The 15,773-nt window shown below is 45.9% G+C and overlaps 1 protein-coding gene across 2 annotated transcripts in view; it reads right to left on the bottom strand.

The window, feature by feature from the left end:
• The window catches only part of LOC119966674 (poly(U)-binding-splicing factor PUF60), a 98,030-nt gene that overhangs the window by 54,700 nt on the left and 27,557 nt on the right, over positions 1 to 15,773 (bottom strand). The window contains exons 3-5 of one of the 2 annotated variants that reach the window (XM_038798733.1): positions 10,998 to 11,087; positions 2,310 to 2,375; positions 752 to 913 (exon numbers count right to left, since the gene is read on the bottom strand). In XM_038798733.1, coding sequence (XP_038654661.1) covers positions 752 to 913; positions 2,310 to 2,375; positions 10,998 to 11,087 — 318 coding nt within the window. The remainder of the gene's footprint in view (positions 1 to 751; positions 914 to 2,309; positions 2,376 to 10,997; positions 11,088 to 15,773) is intronic. The other variant, XM_038798732.1, reaches the window with a different exon arrangement.

The following is a 15,773-nucleotide window of genomic DNA, read 5'->3' as shown; positions in this document are numbered from 1 at the left end:
TGTAGTAAACCCCCAACATTGTGACTGCACCCTTCCTATTCCTGAGTTCTACCCATATAGCCTCGCTGTCCTCCCGCAGTTCACTAGCTTCCCCTTTTACATCCCGCCTGAAAAATGTAGCTGCCAATCCTGTCCCTCCCTCAACCAAGTCTCTGTAATGGCAACAACACCATAGTTCCAAGTACTAATACAAGCTCTAAACTCATCTGTCTTACCCGTTATACTTCTTGCATTGAAACAAATGCACTTTAGACCGCCAATCCTGCTGTGTTCAGCAACATCTCCCTGCCTGTTCTTCCTCGGAGTCTTACTGGCCTTATTCACTAGTTCCCCCTCCATTATTTAACCTGCTGAACCTACTTCTCTGCCCCCCCCCCCCCCCCTCCCCCCCCCCCCCCCCCCCCCCCCCCCCCCCGAATGACGCTAGCAAACCTCTCGGCCAGGATGGATATTTATGTCCCTCCAGTTAAGGCTACCTTTGGATCTTATAGTTCTCGCTAGTATATTTAATTAAAGCTACTCCGCCAAATGTGACAAAGACCATCTCAAAAATCTTTTATCGCAATGAATAAACTGCGGCATTGTGGAAAAGGCTGCGGGAGACGAGCTTATTTTGAAGCGGTGTATTCTCCATTATATTTAGCACCGTTAAGCTGAATCCCAGCTTTCACTGGGAGCCTCCAGTGATACAAACCCCACCTGTGCTACCTGGCCCTCGCTCGTACAAAAGTAAGGAGACAGAAAAGAGAACCTTGTGTTTCATCGTGACGGAGTCCCATGACATGTCAATGCTCTTGATTGGTCCAAAGGGAGCGAAAGCCTGTCGGATAGTATCTTCTCCCAGTTCATAGTAAATCGATCCAACGTAAACACGACACATGATTGCCAACGCACGCTGCCTCTGTGCTGCCATCTGATCCAGAGGGGGAATGGAAGAAACAAGTGAGTATGTACATCCAGGCAACACCAATCAAAACACCCTAACAGACAGAGTCTGGACAGTAGGGACAAGTAACAGAGCATTACTGCATGTGGTTAAGTAATAGGCCATATCTTTCAGGAAACTTAGCTGCTACACTGCTGTATGCAGATCTTAAATAATAAGTGCAGTATAAAATGTCTCAAGAGAGAGAGAAAAGGCTAGCACTTAGTCTCAAATAGGCATATTAAAATTTGTCAGAATGCAGCCATTATGGCTTGGCTTTAACTCATCTTTTCCAGGCTAAATGTCAAATCATCAGTATGAAGAACTTAAGGTGGGGCATTCACTTCAACTAAAATGCAGTCTGTGCTCACGGCACTCTCCCAATGAGGTGAAAGGCAGGGGGGCTCTGCTGCAGTCCTGCGTCTTAATGTACTGTCTGTAGTCTTGTTCAGTGGACTTGTTTCATGGTGTGTGGACTTGTTTCCTGATGGTCCGGTAGTGTGACACCAACTGCACTCACCCTCTATTAGCTGGGATGGGGACAATTGGGGAGAAAATTGGAAAAAAGTAAAGAGATTTCCAGAATTGAATCACACCTGAATCTATTAGCCTCACCTATGGCCAGCACTTGTGAGCTCTGGGTCAGTTTGCCAAGCTTTGGGCAGGGATCTCGTCTTGGGACAACAAAAAGAGAAAAGGTTAAGGAAAAGGTGTGATCAGGTCAATCACGCACTGACGGTCAAGAGAGAAGAGGCCTAGGCTACATTCATCCTTCAAGTGGGAAGGAGGCATGAAGCATTGCTGCAAATTTGGAAACCACACAAGGGGAGGGGGAGAAAAGAGGGAGACAGAATTTAAGGGGGGAAAAGGAGAAAACACAATCTCTAATTCCCCCCATCACCCCCACAAAAAGCTGACAAAACAGTTGTGGAAATTATTCAAAAAAGCAGTCCAGATGTGATGAGAAGGGAAACACACAGACATGCAAATGTCACTGCAAACTGAAAACCTATCAGTGGAAATGTCCTCAAAGCTTAACAGTCTCACTTATAAATGTACAACAAAAGAACCCCTAGAACAACCTCCAAAAGATAAAGTTGATTCAAACCAATCTCAACAGAAAAGAGCAAGTGCTAATCTTTTGGTGGCATTTATTCTCTCCGCCCGCCCCCAACACTCCACCCATCTACTCCACCTGACACACTGTCTAAAGTGTTAGAATCTACTGTTACCTTGCATACCTGCACAGATGCCAGATTACCATCACTCCGTAGCACAGGAGCCAAAATTGCTTACTCTGTACTTTTAACCAAAAAAATAAATCACATTGCTCAAGACATTTTGAAAACTCCAAGTGTTAGTGCTTTTTGACAAAAGTCCCTACCTGATCTTTGGAGTCGAGACAATCGCACAGTTCCCAGCATGCCCATTTTCGAAAGGAACCCAGTGTCTGATGAGAGGAAGTCACTTATGAAAAAAATCTAATAAAGCCTTTAACTTTGAGGTGACAGTAAGTGTTATGGATGTAGGTACGCCAGAGTTCCCGCTAGAATTTTAAAAAGTGAAGTGGCCTGAAATGTTACGCCCCCATTTTCTTTTTCAATTTTAATATAATGGCATAAACCATTAACCGTTTTTGGTAATTACTGCACTCTCCCATAGCAAACACTTGCATGTACTGCACTCATCACATTGAGACTGTACATATTAGGTTAGAAACAGTGAAGCCCCCTTATTGTTACTGCTCCTCTATATCCCTCTTTTCACACTGTCCAATACTCCCATAAACATAGAACTGATCCAGTCAGTTTGGATCAATCAGTACCTAGTACTTTAATCACTGAATGCACTCTGATCTCTTCCTCCACGCCCCCCACCCACCCCCCTCCATCATCTATTGTAAATGATCAGGACACTCAGACTATGTCGCCTTCCCATCTCAAAGGACGGCTGCACATGACAGAATAGGATGAGGTATTTGAGGAAAGTTCATTATAAATCACTAAATTTGCAACAAAATTTACAAATGGGGTTGGGGGGGGGGGGGGGGGAAAGAGGGTGAAGGGAAGCAGCGGGGAGTGGAAAATTTAGAAAGAAAGGTTTTACAGATCACACGCTGAAGGGACCCAGAGTGCAAGTATCCAGCAGACCTAGAGCCATTCACCTACTGCACAACACAGTTCTTCCGCAGTTTGACAGGCTGAGTGTGACAATAAAAGGGCTTCCATATTGAAACGTTTCATCATGGGACATCCCAGTATTGGTTCTGTTACAGTACCCACTACCCCTTCCCCAACTTTTAATCTCCTCAAAAGATCAGCGACAGGGCAAATCTACTTAAAATTTTAAATCAACAGGAACCCTGATGTACACGTACACAGTTTCAAGTAAGCTCATTTTCAAAAAAGGAACCCAGACTCTAATCAGAGACAGACTCAGGTTTGATATTACTGAGGTGACAAATAAAGAAAGGATGTTGTGGACAAACAGACTGGTGAAGATTTCAAGCAGGCAGAGAGAAAGCACCCAGAACCCAGTACTTGAACTATCAAAACAGCAAAACTACTGAGGCTCGCAGGGCAGTCAAAGAAACAGAAAAGAAAATGAATGGATGGTGCATTGCAATTCAGAGTTCCAAGCAGCAAGCTGGGTTACTCCACATCTGCTCCAGCCTAACACCATAGCTGCATTACCAAGTCCCTCAATGCCAGGATCTTAAAAAGACATGGGCATATGACTATCGCCATGGCACATCCTCGGTTTAATGTGAGCCAGAATTAGTCCAATGTGAGCACAGAACTTACAGCAGCACTGCAGCCTACACAATACCTTTCTTTACCAATGCAACACACTGTTCAGTCCTATAGACATCTTTAAAGCAAATTCCTCCACACTGCGACACCTTTTCCTGTATCGCCAGCATGGTTAAAAACTACTTTCCATAGCAGGTGGAAGCAAAGTGCAACTGATTTAACAAACAGCATTGTAAACCACAGCACAGCCCACACAGTACCGCCGTCAAGTTACATTGTGACATTAACTGTTCCAATATTTAACTTGAGCATTACTTAGCAATCTTCCCTACCTGGTCTGCAGGTTAGCTGATAACTGTCCTCCATATTCTATCAGCCATGGGCTTCTTTCTCAAAGCCCCACCCTTCTGCATTTCCAAAGGTCTGTCACATGGCCAATCTGCCCTTCGTTTCTCAACTCTGAATATGCTGTCACATCCCAAGTTGCCCATTTTCCCAGGACTCCAGGTTTGGATCTCTCCATTTGGATTTATGCGAGAGCCAAAGTGCCGGAATGGCCTGCATCAAAGTCACAAATGATATCCTACGTGACTATGATCACCTTTCTCAGCCTGTCTATATCTACATGATGCCCCTTGACGACATTACCTGAAAATATATCATGTTCCACATGGACACTGATCATATTGTACATCTTTCCCTCAATCCTTCCATTATCGCTAATTTGGCAATCTGCGTGCACAACAGCTGAAGCTATCGTCAAATGAACATGGGGGCGGCACGATACCGCAGCAGTTAGCACTGCTGTGCCAAGGACCCGGCTTCAATCCCAGCCCCGGGTCATTGTCCGTGTGGAGTTTGCACATTCTCCCCGTTTTGCATGGGTCTCACGCTTACAACCCAAAGATGTGCAGGGTACCTGGATTGGCCACGCTAAATTGCCCCTTAATTGGAAAAAGAATAAGGTACTTAAAATTTTTTAATCAATGAACATTGGGAAGATAGAAGTCATTACCTTTGCATCCCTGCCACAAACACCATTCTCTCACAACTGACTGTTCCTGCTCAACGGGACTCTTAGAACATACAACATACAGTGCAGAAGGAGGCCGTTTGGCCCATCGAGTCTGCACCAACCCACTTAAACCCTCACTTCCATCCTATCGATCCACTCTCGATCTACAACTCAAACTCCCTCCCTAAACCTCTCTTTCCTACTTTATGACTTATCTTAAACCCCACTTCTTTGACCAAGCTTTTGCTCATATATCTTAATATTTCATTGGTTCAGCATCAAGTGTTGTTGATAAAGCACCCATGAACTGCTTTGGGACATCTTACTAAGGAACAGGTGCTATATAAATGCAAGTTGCTGTTTAAAAGTAACCCAGCTATGTGTACCAAGCAACAAATATTCCACAGGTATGCCCAATAACCCCATCTAACCTTTTTGGACACCAAGGGCAATTTATCATGGCCAATCCACCTAACCTGCACGTCTTTGGGCTGTGGGAGGAAACCGGAGCACCCGGAGGAAACCCACGCAGACACGGGGAGAACGTGCAGACTTCGCACAGACAGTAACCCAGCGGGGAATCAAACCTGGAACCCTGGCGCTGTGAAGCCACAGTGCTAGCTACTTGTGCTACCATGCTGCCCACGGTAGCATTGATGTCATATTTGACCCTGGGCAAGATAAGCTTCCAACCAATCATGTCTGTAACACTGTCCAATGCTAGCCTCCCTCAAATTATCAGCTGCTGAAACCCTCATCCTTTACTTTGTTACCTCTAGACTGGATTATTCCAATACTCTCCCATCTTCCACATGTTGCAAAGTGAAGCTCATTTAAAATCTGTTTCCCCTTTTGTAACTATTATCAAATCTCACCATTATGCCTATTCACTGACCTACACTGGCTTCTGGTATAGCAACACCTCTGTTTTTAAATTCTCACCCTCACTTTCAAATTCCTCCAGGACCTCACTCCTCCCTATCCCAGGAGATTCCAGCCGCACAACATCTCTGCATTGCTCCAATTCTGGCCTCTTACACAATCGCTCTCTCGATCTACAACTCAAACTCCCTCCCTAAACCTCTCTTTCCTACTTTATGACTTATCTTAAACCCCACTTCTTTGACCAAGCTTTTGTTCATATATCTTAATATTTCATTGGTTCAGCATCAAGTGTTGTTGATAAAGCACCCATGAACTGCTTTGGGATATCTTACTAAGGAACAGGTGCTATATAAATGCAAGTTGCTGTTTAAAAGTAACCCAGCTATGTGTACCAAGCAAGAAATATTCCACAGGTATGTCCACCCAGGCTGCACTGTCTTTACACTCAGTGGCTCATCAATCTATGGCACCTCTCGCTTGATCCATTGAATCCATTACAAAGTTGCTGTACCAGCTGATTTGGATCTGTTCAGAAAATATATTTTCTGCCTCACAAAATGGCAAAGTGTGACATTTCAGAGTGCAGCAACAACTCCGTGAGGGTCGTTATCCCTCATTCCTGCCAAGGGGCTTGCTTTACTAACTACTGCAAACACTGCACACAATTTGTACTCTCTCTCTTAGTTATGTCCTTCACGTCAGTGAAATAGCACACTGCCACTATTCCCTGCAACTACTTCACCTGGCAAACAGAGAGGGACGTGTCACATCAGCTGGTAGCACAATTAGACAAGCTGCTTCATCCACACTTGGGAGGGAAGTCTCTGTACTGCCAGCCTGATGGTGCTGTAGAGAGCTCAATGGTCTTTACATCAACCTGACTTGTTGACAGAATGAGAAACACAGAGTCCCCAGCAAAGTGAACTCTGCAAATGAGTGAAGATCTCTCCATGAAATTCAAACTCAACAAGCAGTAAGAAGTCTGTGGAGTAACGGAGGTGAAAAGATTCTGGTTCATGGCTGGACAAGCAGATGAACAGCAATAAAGAGGGGGTGGGGTGCGGGCAGGGAAAAAGAAGAAAATAAGGCAAAATAAAACATACTCCCAAGTCAGAAATTGGGTAGGGACTTGGTCAAAACTCTGGCAGGGTTTGATGTAAGCCAATCCTTTTCTTACTTGGCCTGTCATGGTGAAGAACTTTGTGTAGCTCACTGCATTAGCCAAACAGCCAATTCATTTCACCCATGGCAACATCGATTCATTACCCTCCATCTCACTCCCCTGGACCATCTATATTGAAATAGTCAGCAATTGTGATGAAATTGTGAATTTACATTTTAGACAAATATAGAAATGGAGAAGAGGTGAGACCATGAATATGTAAAGACGTGGATATTAGCAATTTTCAGCGTGTGAAATATCAACACAAATTATTCGAGTATCTATGTTTTGAGAAGGGGTTCCTGATATTACACATTTTCTAATAACCACACCAGTTTTGAAAATTGTTCAGTGTCCTTATTTGAGCCAGACACTATCATTGTTAGGAAAGTGTTCATATTTCTAAAATTCAAATCTAGGATTAGAATACAGGGGGTGGAAAATTTTACCATATTGGACAGTTACAGCTAGGTGGCAAGTTCAAATGCAGAATGTCTTGTCATTGTTTGGCAGCTATTCACTGTCAATGACATTACCAAAAATGGCAGAGCTCACTGAGGACCTCTCTTTGGAGAAGCCCAATATTTCAATACAATACAATTCAATATAAACCCAGGGCAAATGTCAGAATATAAACCTTGCAACAGATCCAGAATCAGTGCAGGAAAAAAAATGTTCCACCCCCAAAATCAGAATTTAATAAAGGGTCAGGTCTGTAACAGTGCACAAAAAATAACACTTTCAATTAATATCATTCAGTGAAATAATGTAACTTTTCTCCATTCTGCTCTGATCGCCTTACACACAGCCCTTTTACCGTGACGGAGAGTCACAATGAAGAGGTGTGTTACAGCAATAAAGGGGCTTGATCAAGCAGGGCGACAGAATGCGGAATTAGTTCAAGGAAAAAAACTCAAGGAAAATGTGGAGACTTCAAAAGCAACCAGAGCACATATACCAGAAGTGCAAGTTGCAGCCTAGGGCGATGGATACTATTACAGCAACAACCTCAAATGGCAGACTTTGTAATGCAATGCTCCATTAGGAACAGTCACACCTAGAAATTCCTCACATCAACAACCCAGATTCCGCTAACGCAAACATCAATACAGAAAGTGATTCACTGAACTCAATGGACAGTTTACCTACCGACTGCTGACCACAAGGCCAACAGATATCCAGTCGCTGCCTACAAAGGAGGAGGCCATTCAGCCTCTCGAGCCTATTACAGCACTTAATAAGATCAGGTTCATCTGTGACCTAAACTCCATACACCCTTTCCCCATATCACTTCATACCTTTGGATAACAAAAATCTATCACTCCTAAAATGAACACGTAATCTGAAATCAATTAGCGTTTAGAGAAGAATATTCAAAGCTTCTACTATCAGGTCGCAACTTCAGTCGTGATTAGAGCCTTCTTCTAATTTTTAAAAATATGCCCCTAGTCCTAGATTCCCCAGGCAGCAGAAAGAGTTTTTCAATATCTACCCTTTCTTAATGTCTTAAACGTCAATCCGAGCACTCTTTAACCATAGAATCCCTACAGTGCAGGCCATTTGGCCCACGGAGTCAGTACTGACCTTTTGAAGGAGCACCCTACCGAGGCTCTCCCCCCCCCCCCCCCCCCCCCCCCCCCCCCCACCCATTAACCCTGCGCATGATCATGGCCAATCCACCTAATCTGCACATTTTTGGACTATGGGAGGAAACCAGAGCACCCGGAGGAAACCCACGCAGACACGGGAAGAACGTGCAAACTCCACAGACAGTGACCCAAGGCCGGAATCAAACCCGGGTCCCTGATGCTGGAACCATCTAGATCTCAAGGAATACACCTCGACTGTGCCCAAACTCTCATTATGTAAGCCATGGGAGTCCAGGTTAACATTATGGTAAACCGACACTGAACTCCCCAAAAGGTCAATATATCTGTATGACGTGGAGCTCAGAACAGATCATAGCACTGCAATTGTGCAGATGACAGAACTGAAATACTGTGAACTGTGAGGGGGATAGTGAGACTTCAAGTGAACATGGGCTGATGGAACAGGCGGACAAGTGGCCAATGAAATTTAATGCAGAGAAATGCGAAGTGATATATTTTGGAAGGATAGAAGGAGAGCAGAATGAAATAAAGGGTACAATTCTAATGGGGGGGGGGGAGATGGGGTGCACAAGCAGTGGATTTATGTGCACAAATTATTGAAGGTAGCAGAGCAAGTTGGGAAAGGCATTATAAGTAGAGGCACAGGGAATTATAGTACACCTCTACAAAACAATGATCAGGCTTCAACTGGAGCAGTGTGTTTGGGAACCACATGTTGGGAAGAAGGTGAGGAATTCAAGAGGAGACAAAAAGATTGACAACAGTGCACCTTGAGATGAGAAACTTTTGTTACATGAAATCTAAGGCTCTTCTCAAAGAGAAGACGGACAGGAAATTTGGTAAAGGTATTCAAAGTCATGAGGGGTCAGGGCAGGCTACATAGGGAAAAACTATTCCCACTTGTGAAATGATCAAGAACTAGAAAAACAGATTTACGGTGCCTGCGGAGAGGATTTGGATCACACTGCCTGTGTGTGGTAGAGGCAGTTGTAGTTTTTGATGGGAAATTGGATAATTAGAACATAGAACATAGAACAGTACAGCACAGAACAGGCCCTTCAGCCCTCAATGTTGTGCCGAGCCATGATCACCCTACTCAAACCCACATATCCACCCTATACCCGTAACCCAACAACCCCCACTGGAGAAAAAAAAGATTTGTGGGTCTACGGGGAAACGACAGGGGGAGAGGTCCAAATTGGCAGCACGGACTGTAACATTTTATGATTCGAACCAGGTTCTACCCCCTTGTGTTTGGTTCCTCTAGATTATTTCCACACCCATTTGACATTTTAATGATCTGCGTGCCTGTTCTCCCGAGTCTCTTTGGATTGCTGCTGTTTCTCGCTTTTCAAGATGTGCAGATTAGGTGGATTCATAGAATTTACAGTGCAGAAGGAGATCATTCGGCCCATCGAGTCTGCACTGGCTCTTGGAAAGAGCACCCTACCCAAGCCCACACCTCCACCCTATCCCCATAACCCAGTAATCCACCCAACACTAAGGGCAATTTTGGACACTAAGGGCAATTTATCATGGCCAGTCCACCTAACCTGCACATCTTTGGACTATGGGAGGAAACCGGAGCACCCGGAGGAAACCCACGCAGACACGGGGAGAACGTGCAGACTCCGCACAGACAGTGCCCCAAGCCGGGAATCGAACCTGGGACCCTGGAGTTGTGAAGCAATTGTGCTAACCACTATGCTACCGTGCTGTCCATTGGACATGTTAAATTGCTCCTCAAGTGTCCAAATGTGTAAATGGGAAGGAAATTTATCATCCTTACTTGGTCTGGCCCACACGCAATTCCAGACCCACAACAATGTAGCTGACTCTTAAATTCCCTCAGGGATGGAAAATAAAGCCTGGCCCAGCAACACCCACAAAAAAAGGTTAGGTGATGTTACAGGGTTGGGGCAGAGAAGTGGGCAGATGTCTGGTGTTCTTTCGGAGGTTCGGTATGGACCCAATGAGCCAAATGGCCTCATTCTGCACTTTCGGGATTCTATGGAAAGTTTTGCCATTCACTTAACCTGTCAATATCTTTGCAATTTTACTTCCATCCACACTAATTAAATGCTTCCTATATCTGCATCATCTACAAATTTGTATAGTGTTACAAACAGGTCTGACTCATTGTCGGTTGCTGCTACTGCTACCTGGATATAGGTATTGGAAGGGAATTGTCAGCGCTACAGAATTAGCTCCACTGTCCCTCCATTCACCTCACAAACAGATGCTATTGTACCACTCCTAAGAAAATAAAGTACTATGTGCCAAATCAAAGAAATTTACTCCACAAGCTAACCAGAGTCAAACACATCAAATGCTAAACCGCTGCCCATTAGCAGATCGGAGTCCACATGATGTCAGGTCCAGCTGCATGTTAATATTAGCAATTAGGGTTGTGCAAGAACTGTGCATGAGCCCACGGCATGATTTTGAGCACAAAGCTGTTGAGCCTCAAAGCAGCCTTTTTACAACAAATGGGGAAAGGCCTGTATTTCAGATGAGCAGAGGCTTCCAGCTCAGAGATGCCCTCACACCTTCACAATAAAGGTGGACAAACTGTATGGGCAGGGATGTAGCACAGTACCAATGAGAGCAGGAAAACGCAAGACTGCAGGCCCTGAGCAGGACTCACCTGCAGGTTGGTGAGTTGCTGCTGTTGGTGAGCGATCGTTTGTTTGACTAAAACACTCTTAATGCTTTGTTCCATTGCATACTTCTTAGCCTGGAAAAGAAAAGCAAGTTAATACATGACTATTCCACAGCGATGAGATAATATGCTTTTGTCTGAGATGAGAATAAAGAGATTTAAGAAAAGGGGACAGGAGATTAGACTTACTTTTATTGTGCTGGATAAACATCAACATGGATCAACTGGGCTGAATACAGGTTTCAGTGCTGTACACCGAACATAATTCTTCTAGGAAATTGTATATCAAAGCAGGCCCGAAAGTGGTTCATCCATCAGTGAATACAAGAGGCTTTTGCACTGGTCCCAAAACAACCAACAACCAAAAACAGTTCCCACTGCTGATATTTTGTTGGGTGAGTGCCAGTTATAGGGCATTGGTAGGCAAATGGAGCTAAGCTACAAGTCTTTATATAACTATGCGATTCAAAGAACAAAGAAAAGTACAGCACAGGAACAGGCCCTTCAGCCCTCCAAGCATGCGCCAACCATGCTGCCCGGGCTACATTAAAATCCTCTACACATCCTGGGTCCGTATCCCTCTATTCCCATCCTATTCATGTATTTGTCAAGATGTCCCTTAAATGTCACTATCGTCCCTGCTTCCACCACCTCCTCCAGCGGCGAGTTCCAGGCACCCACTACCCTCTGTGTAAAAAAGAACTTACCTTGTGCATCTCCTCTAAACCTTGCCCCTCGCACCTTAAACCTATGCCCCCTAGTAATTGACCCTTCTATCCTGAGAAAAAGCCTCTGACTATCCACTCTGTCTACATAGTTTTGCAGACCTCTATCAGGTCGCCCCTCAACCTCCGTCGTTCCAGTGAGAACAAACCAAGTTTGTTCAACTGCTCCTCATAGCTAATGCCCTCCATACCAGGCAACATCCTGGTAAATCTCTTCTGCACCCTCTCCAAAGCATCCACATCATTCTGGTAGTGTGGCGACCAGAATTGAACACTATACTCCATGTGTGGCCTAACTAAGGTTCTATACAGCTGCAACATGACTTGCCAATTCTTATACGCAATGCCCCGGCCAATGAAAGCAAGCATGTTGTATGCCTTCTTGACTACCTTCTCCACCTGCGTTACCCCTTTCAGTGACCGGGACCTGTGCACCAAGATCTCTCTGACTGGCAATACTCTTGAGGGTTCTACCATTCACTGTATTTTCCCTACCTGTATTAGATCTTCCAAAATGCAATACCTCACATTTGTCCGGATTAAACTCCATTTGTCATCTCACCGCCCAAGTCTCCAAACGATCTAAATCCTGCTGTATCCTCTGACAGTCCTCATCGCTATCCGCAATTCCACCAACCTTTGTGTCGTCCGCAAACGTATTAATCAGACCAGTTACATTTTCCTCCAAATCATTTATATATACTACGGACCGCAAAGGACCCAGGACTGATCCTTGCGGAACACCACTAGTCACAGCCCTCCAATCACAAAAGCACCCTTCCATTGCTACTCTCTGCCTTCTATGACCTAGCCAGTTTTGTATCCATCTTGCAAGCTCACCTCTGATCCCATGTGACTTCACCTTTTGTACCAGTCTGCCATGAGGGACCTTGTCAAAGGCCTTACTGAAGTCCATATAGACAACATCCACTGCCCTACCTGCATCATTCATCTTTGTGATCAACTCGCAAACTCCCATCAAGTTAGTGAGACACGAACTCCCCTTCACAAAACCGTGCTGCCTCTCGCTAATATGTCCACTTGCTTCCAAATGGAAGTAGATCCTGTCTCGAAGAATTCTCTCCAGTAGTTTCCTTACCACTTACCACCTCGCTACCCTTCTTAAACAAAGGAACAATATTGGCTTTTCTCCAGTCCTCCAGGACATCACCTCAAGACAATGAAGATCCAAAGATTTCTTTCAAGGTCTCAGAAATTTCCTCTCTTGCCTCCTTCAGTATTCTGGGATAGATCCCATCAGGCCTAGGGGACTTCTCCACCTTAATATTTTTCAAGACACCCAACACCTCATCTTTTTGGATCTCAATGTGACCCAGGCTATCTACACACCCTTCTCCAGACTCAACATCCACCCATCCTTCTCTTTGATGAATACAGATGCAAAGTATTCATTTAGTACCTCGCCCATTTCCTCTGGCTCCACACATAGATTCCCTACCCTGTCCTTCAGTGTGCCAACCCTTTCCCTGGCTACCCTCTTGCTTTTTATGTACGTGTAAAAAGCCTTGGGATTTTCCTTAACCCTATTTGCCAACAACTTTGCGTGACCCCTTTTAGCCCTCCTGATTCCTTGCTTAAGTTCCTTCCTACTTTCCTTATATTCCTCACAGGCTTCGTCTGCCCCCAGCCTTCTAGCCCTGACAAATGCCTCCTTTTTCTTTTTGATGAGGCCTACAATATCTTTGTTATCCAAGGGTCCCGAAATTTGCCATATTTAGCCTTCTTCCTCACAGGAACATGCCGGTCTTGAATTCATTTCAATGACATTTGAGAGCCTCCCACATGTCAGATGTTGATTTACCCTCAAACATCCACCCCCAATCTAGGTTCTTCAGTTCCCACCTAATATTGTTATAATTAGCCTTCCCCCAATTTAGCACATTCACCCTAGGACCACTCTTATCCTTGTCCACCAGCACTTTAAAACTTACTGAATTGTGGTCACTGTTCCCGAAATGCTCCCCTACTGAAACTTCTACCACCTGGCCGGGCTCATTCCCCAATACCAGGTCCAGTACAGCCCCTTCCCTAGTTGGACTGTCTACATATTGTTTTAAGAAGCCCTCCTGGATGCTCCTTACAAACTCTGCCCCGTCCAAGGCCCTGGCACTAAGTGAGCCCCAGTCAATATTGGGGCAGTTAGTCTCCCATCATAACAACCCTGTTGCTTTTACTCCTTTCCAAACTCTGTCTACCTATCTGCTCCTCTATCTCCCACTGGCTGTTGGGAGGCCTGTAATAAACCCCCAACATTGTGACTGCACCCTTCTTATTCCTGATCTCTACCCATATAGTATCGCTGCCCTCTGAGGTGTCCTCCCGCAGTACAGCTGTGATATTCTCCCTCGCCTGTACCGCAACTCCTCCACCCCTTTTACATCCCCCTCTATCCCTCCTGAAACATTTATATCCTGGAATGTTTAGCTGCCAATCCTGTCCTTCCTTCAACCAGGTCTCTGTAATGCAACATCACGGTTCCAAGTACTAACCCAAGCTCTTAAGTTCATCTGCCTTACCTTTATACTTCTTGCATTAAAACATATGCACTTCAGGCCACCAGTCCCGCTGTTTTCAACAACATCGCCCTGTCTTCTCTTCCTCAAAGCCATAGTGGCCCTATTTAGATCATAGAATTTACATCGCAGGAGGCCATTCGGCCTAGAGTCTGCACTGGCTCTTGGAAAGAGCACCCTACCCAACCCACACCTCAACCCCATCCCCATAACCCAGCAACCCCACCGAACACCAAGGGCAATCTTGGACATGAAGGACAATCTAGCATGGCCAATCCACCTAACCTGCACATCTTTGGACTGTGGTAGGAAACCGGAGCACCCGGAGGAAACCCACGCAGACACGGGGAGAACGTGTAGACTCCGCAGTCACCCAAGCCGGGAATCGAACCTGGGACCCTGGAGCTTCGAAGCAATTGTGCTAACCACAATGCTACCGTGCTGCCCTAGTTCTCCCTCACTTTTTTCACCTCCTGACCTATTGCTTCGGTACCCAACCCCCCCTGCCATACTAGCTTATACTATTCCCTATTTTCCCCAAGAGCTGACAGCTGGTGTGGGATGGTGCTGTTGTCACTGTCTGTTAAAGAATTTCAGACCAGTCGGAGTACTTTCGGCTGTACCGGGGGACGAGACAGGGGTGCCCCGTCCCCCTTGCTCTTCGCGTTGGCAATTGAGCCCCTGGCCATGGCATTGAGGGAGCCAGGGAACTGGAGGGGTCTGGTGCGGGGTGGGGAGGAGCATCGAGTGTCGCTGTACGCGGACGACCTGTTGCTGTATGTGGTGGACCCGGTGGGGGGGATGCCGGAGGTGATGAGGATTCTTAGTGAATTCGGGGGTTTCTCGGGGTATAAGTTGAACCTGGGAAAGAGTGAGGTGTTTGTGGTACATCCGGGGGATCAAGAGGAGGGGATTGGTAGGCTCCCATTGAAGCAGGCAGGGAAGAGCTTCAGGTACCTAGGGGTCCAGGTGGCGGGGAGCTGGGGGGCCCTGCACAAGCTCAACCTCACAAGGTTGGTGGAGGAGATGGAGGAGGAGTTTAAGAGGTGGGATATGTTACCGCTGTCACTGGCGGGGAGGGTGCAGTCCGTTAAGATGATGGTGCTCCCGAGGTTTTTGTTCCTGTTCCAGTGCCTTCCCATCCTTATCCCGAAGGCCTTTTTTTAGGAGGGTCAACAGGAGTATCACGGGATTTGTGTGGGCGCATGGGACTCCGAGGGTTAGAAGAGTGTTCCTGGAACGTGGCAGGGACAGGGGGTGGGAGGGGGGGCTGGCGTTGCCCAACCTCTGTGGGTACTATTGGGCTGCCAACGCAGCGATGGTGCGTAAGTGGGTAATGGACGAGGAGGGGGCAGCATGGAAGAGGATGGAGGCGGCGTCTTGTGTGGGCACGAGCTTGGAGGCGCTAGTAACGGCGCCGTTGCCGCTCCCTCCAACGAGGTATACCACGAGCCCGGTGGTGGCAGCTACCCTCAAAATTTAGGGGCAATGGAGACGGCACA

This window comes from Scyliorhinus canicula, chromosome 5 (assembly GCF_902713615.1).
Source record: "Scyliorhinus canicula chromosome 5, sScyCan1.1, whole genome shotgun sequence".
Taxonomy (NCBI): domain Eukaryota; kingdom Metazoa; phylum Chordata; class Chondrichthyes; order Carcharhiniformes; family Scyliorhinidae; genus Scyliorhinus; species Scyliorhinus canicula.
The sequence above is the reverse complement of the archived record's forward strand: the minus strand, read 5'-3'. Positions and strand labels throughout refer to the sequence as shown.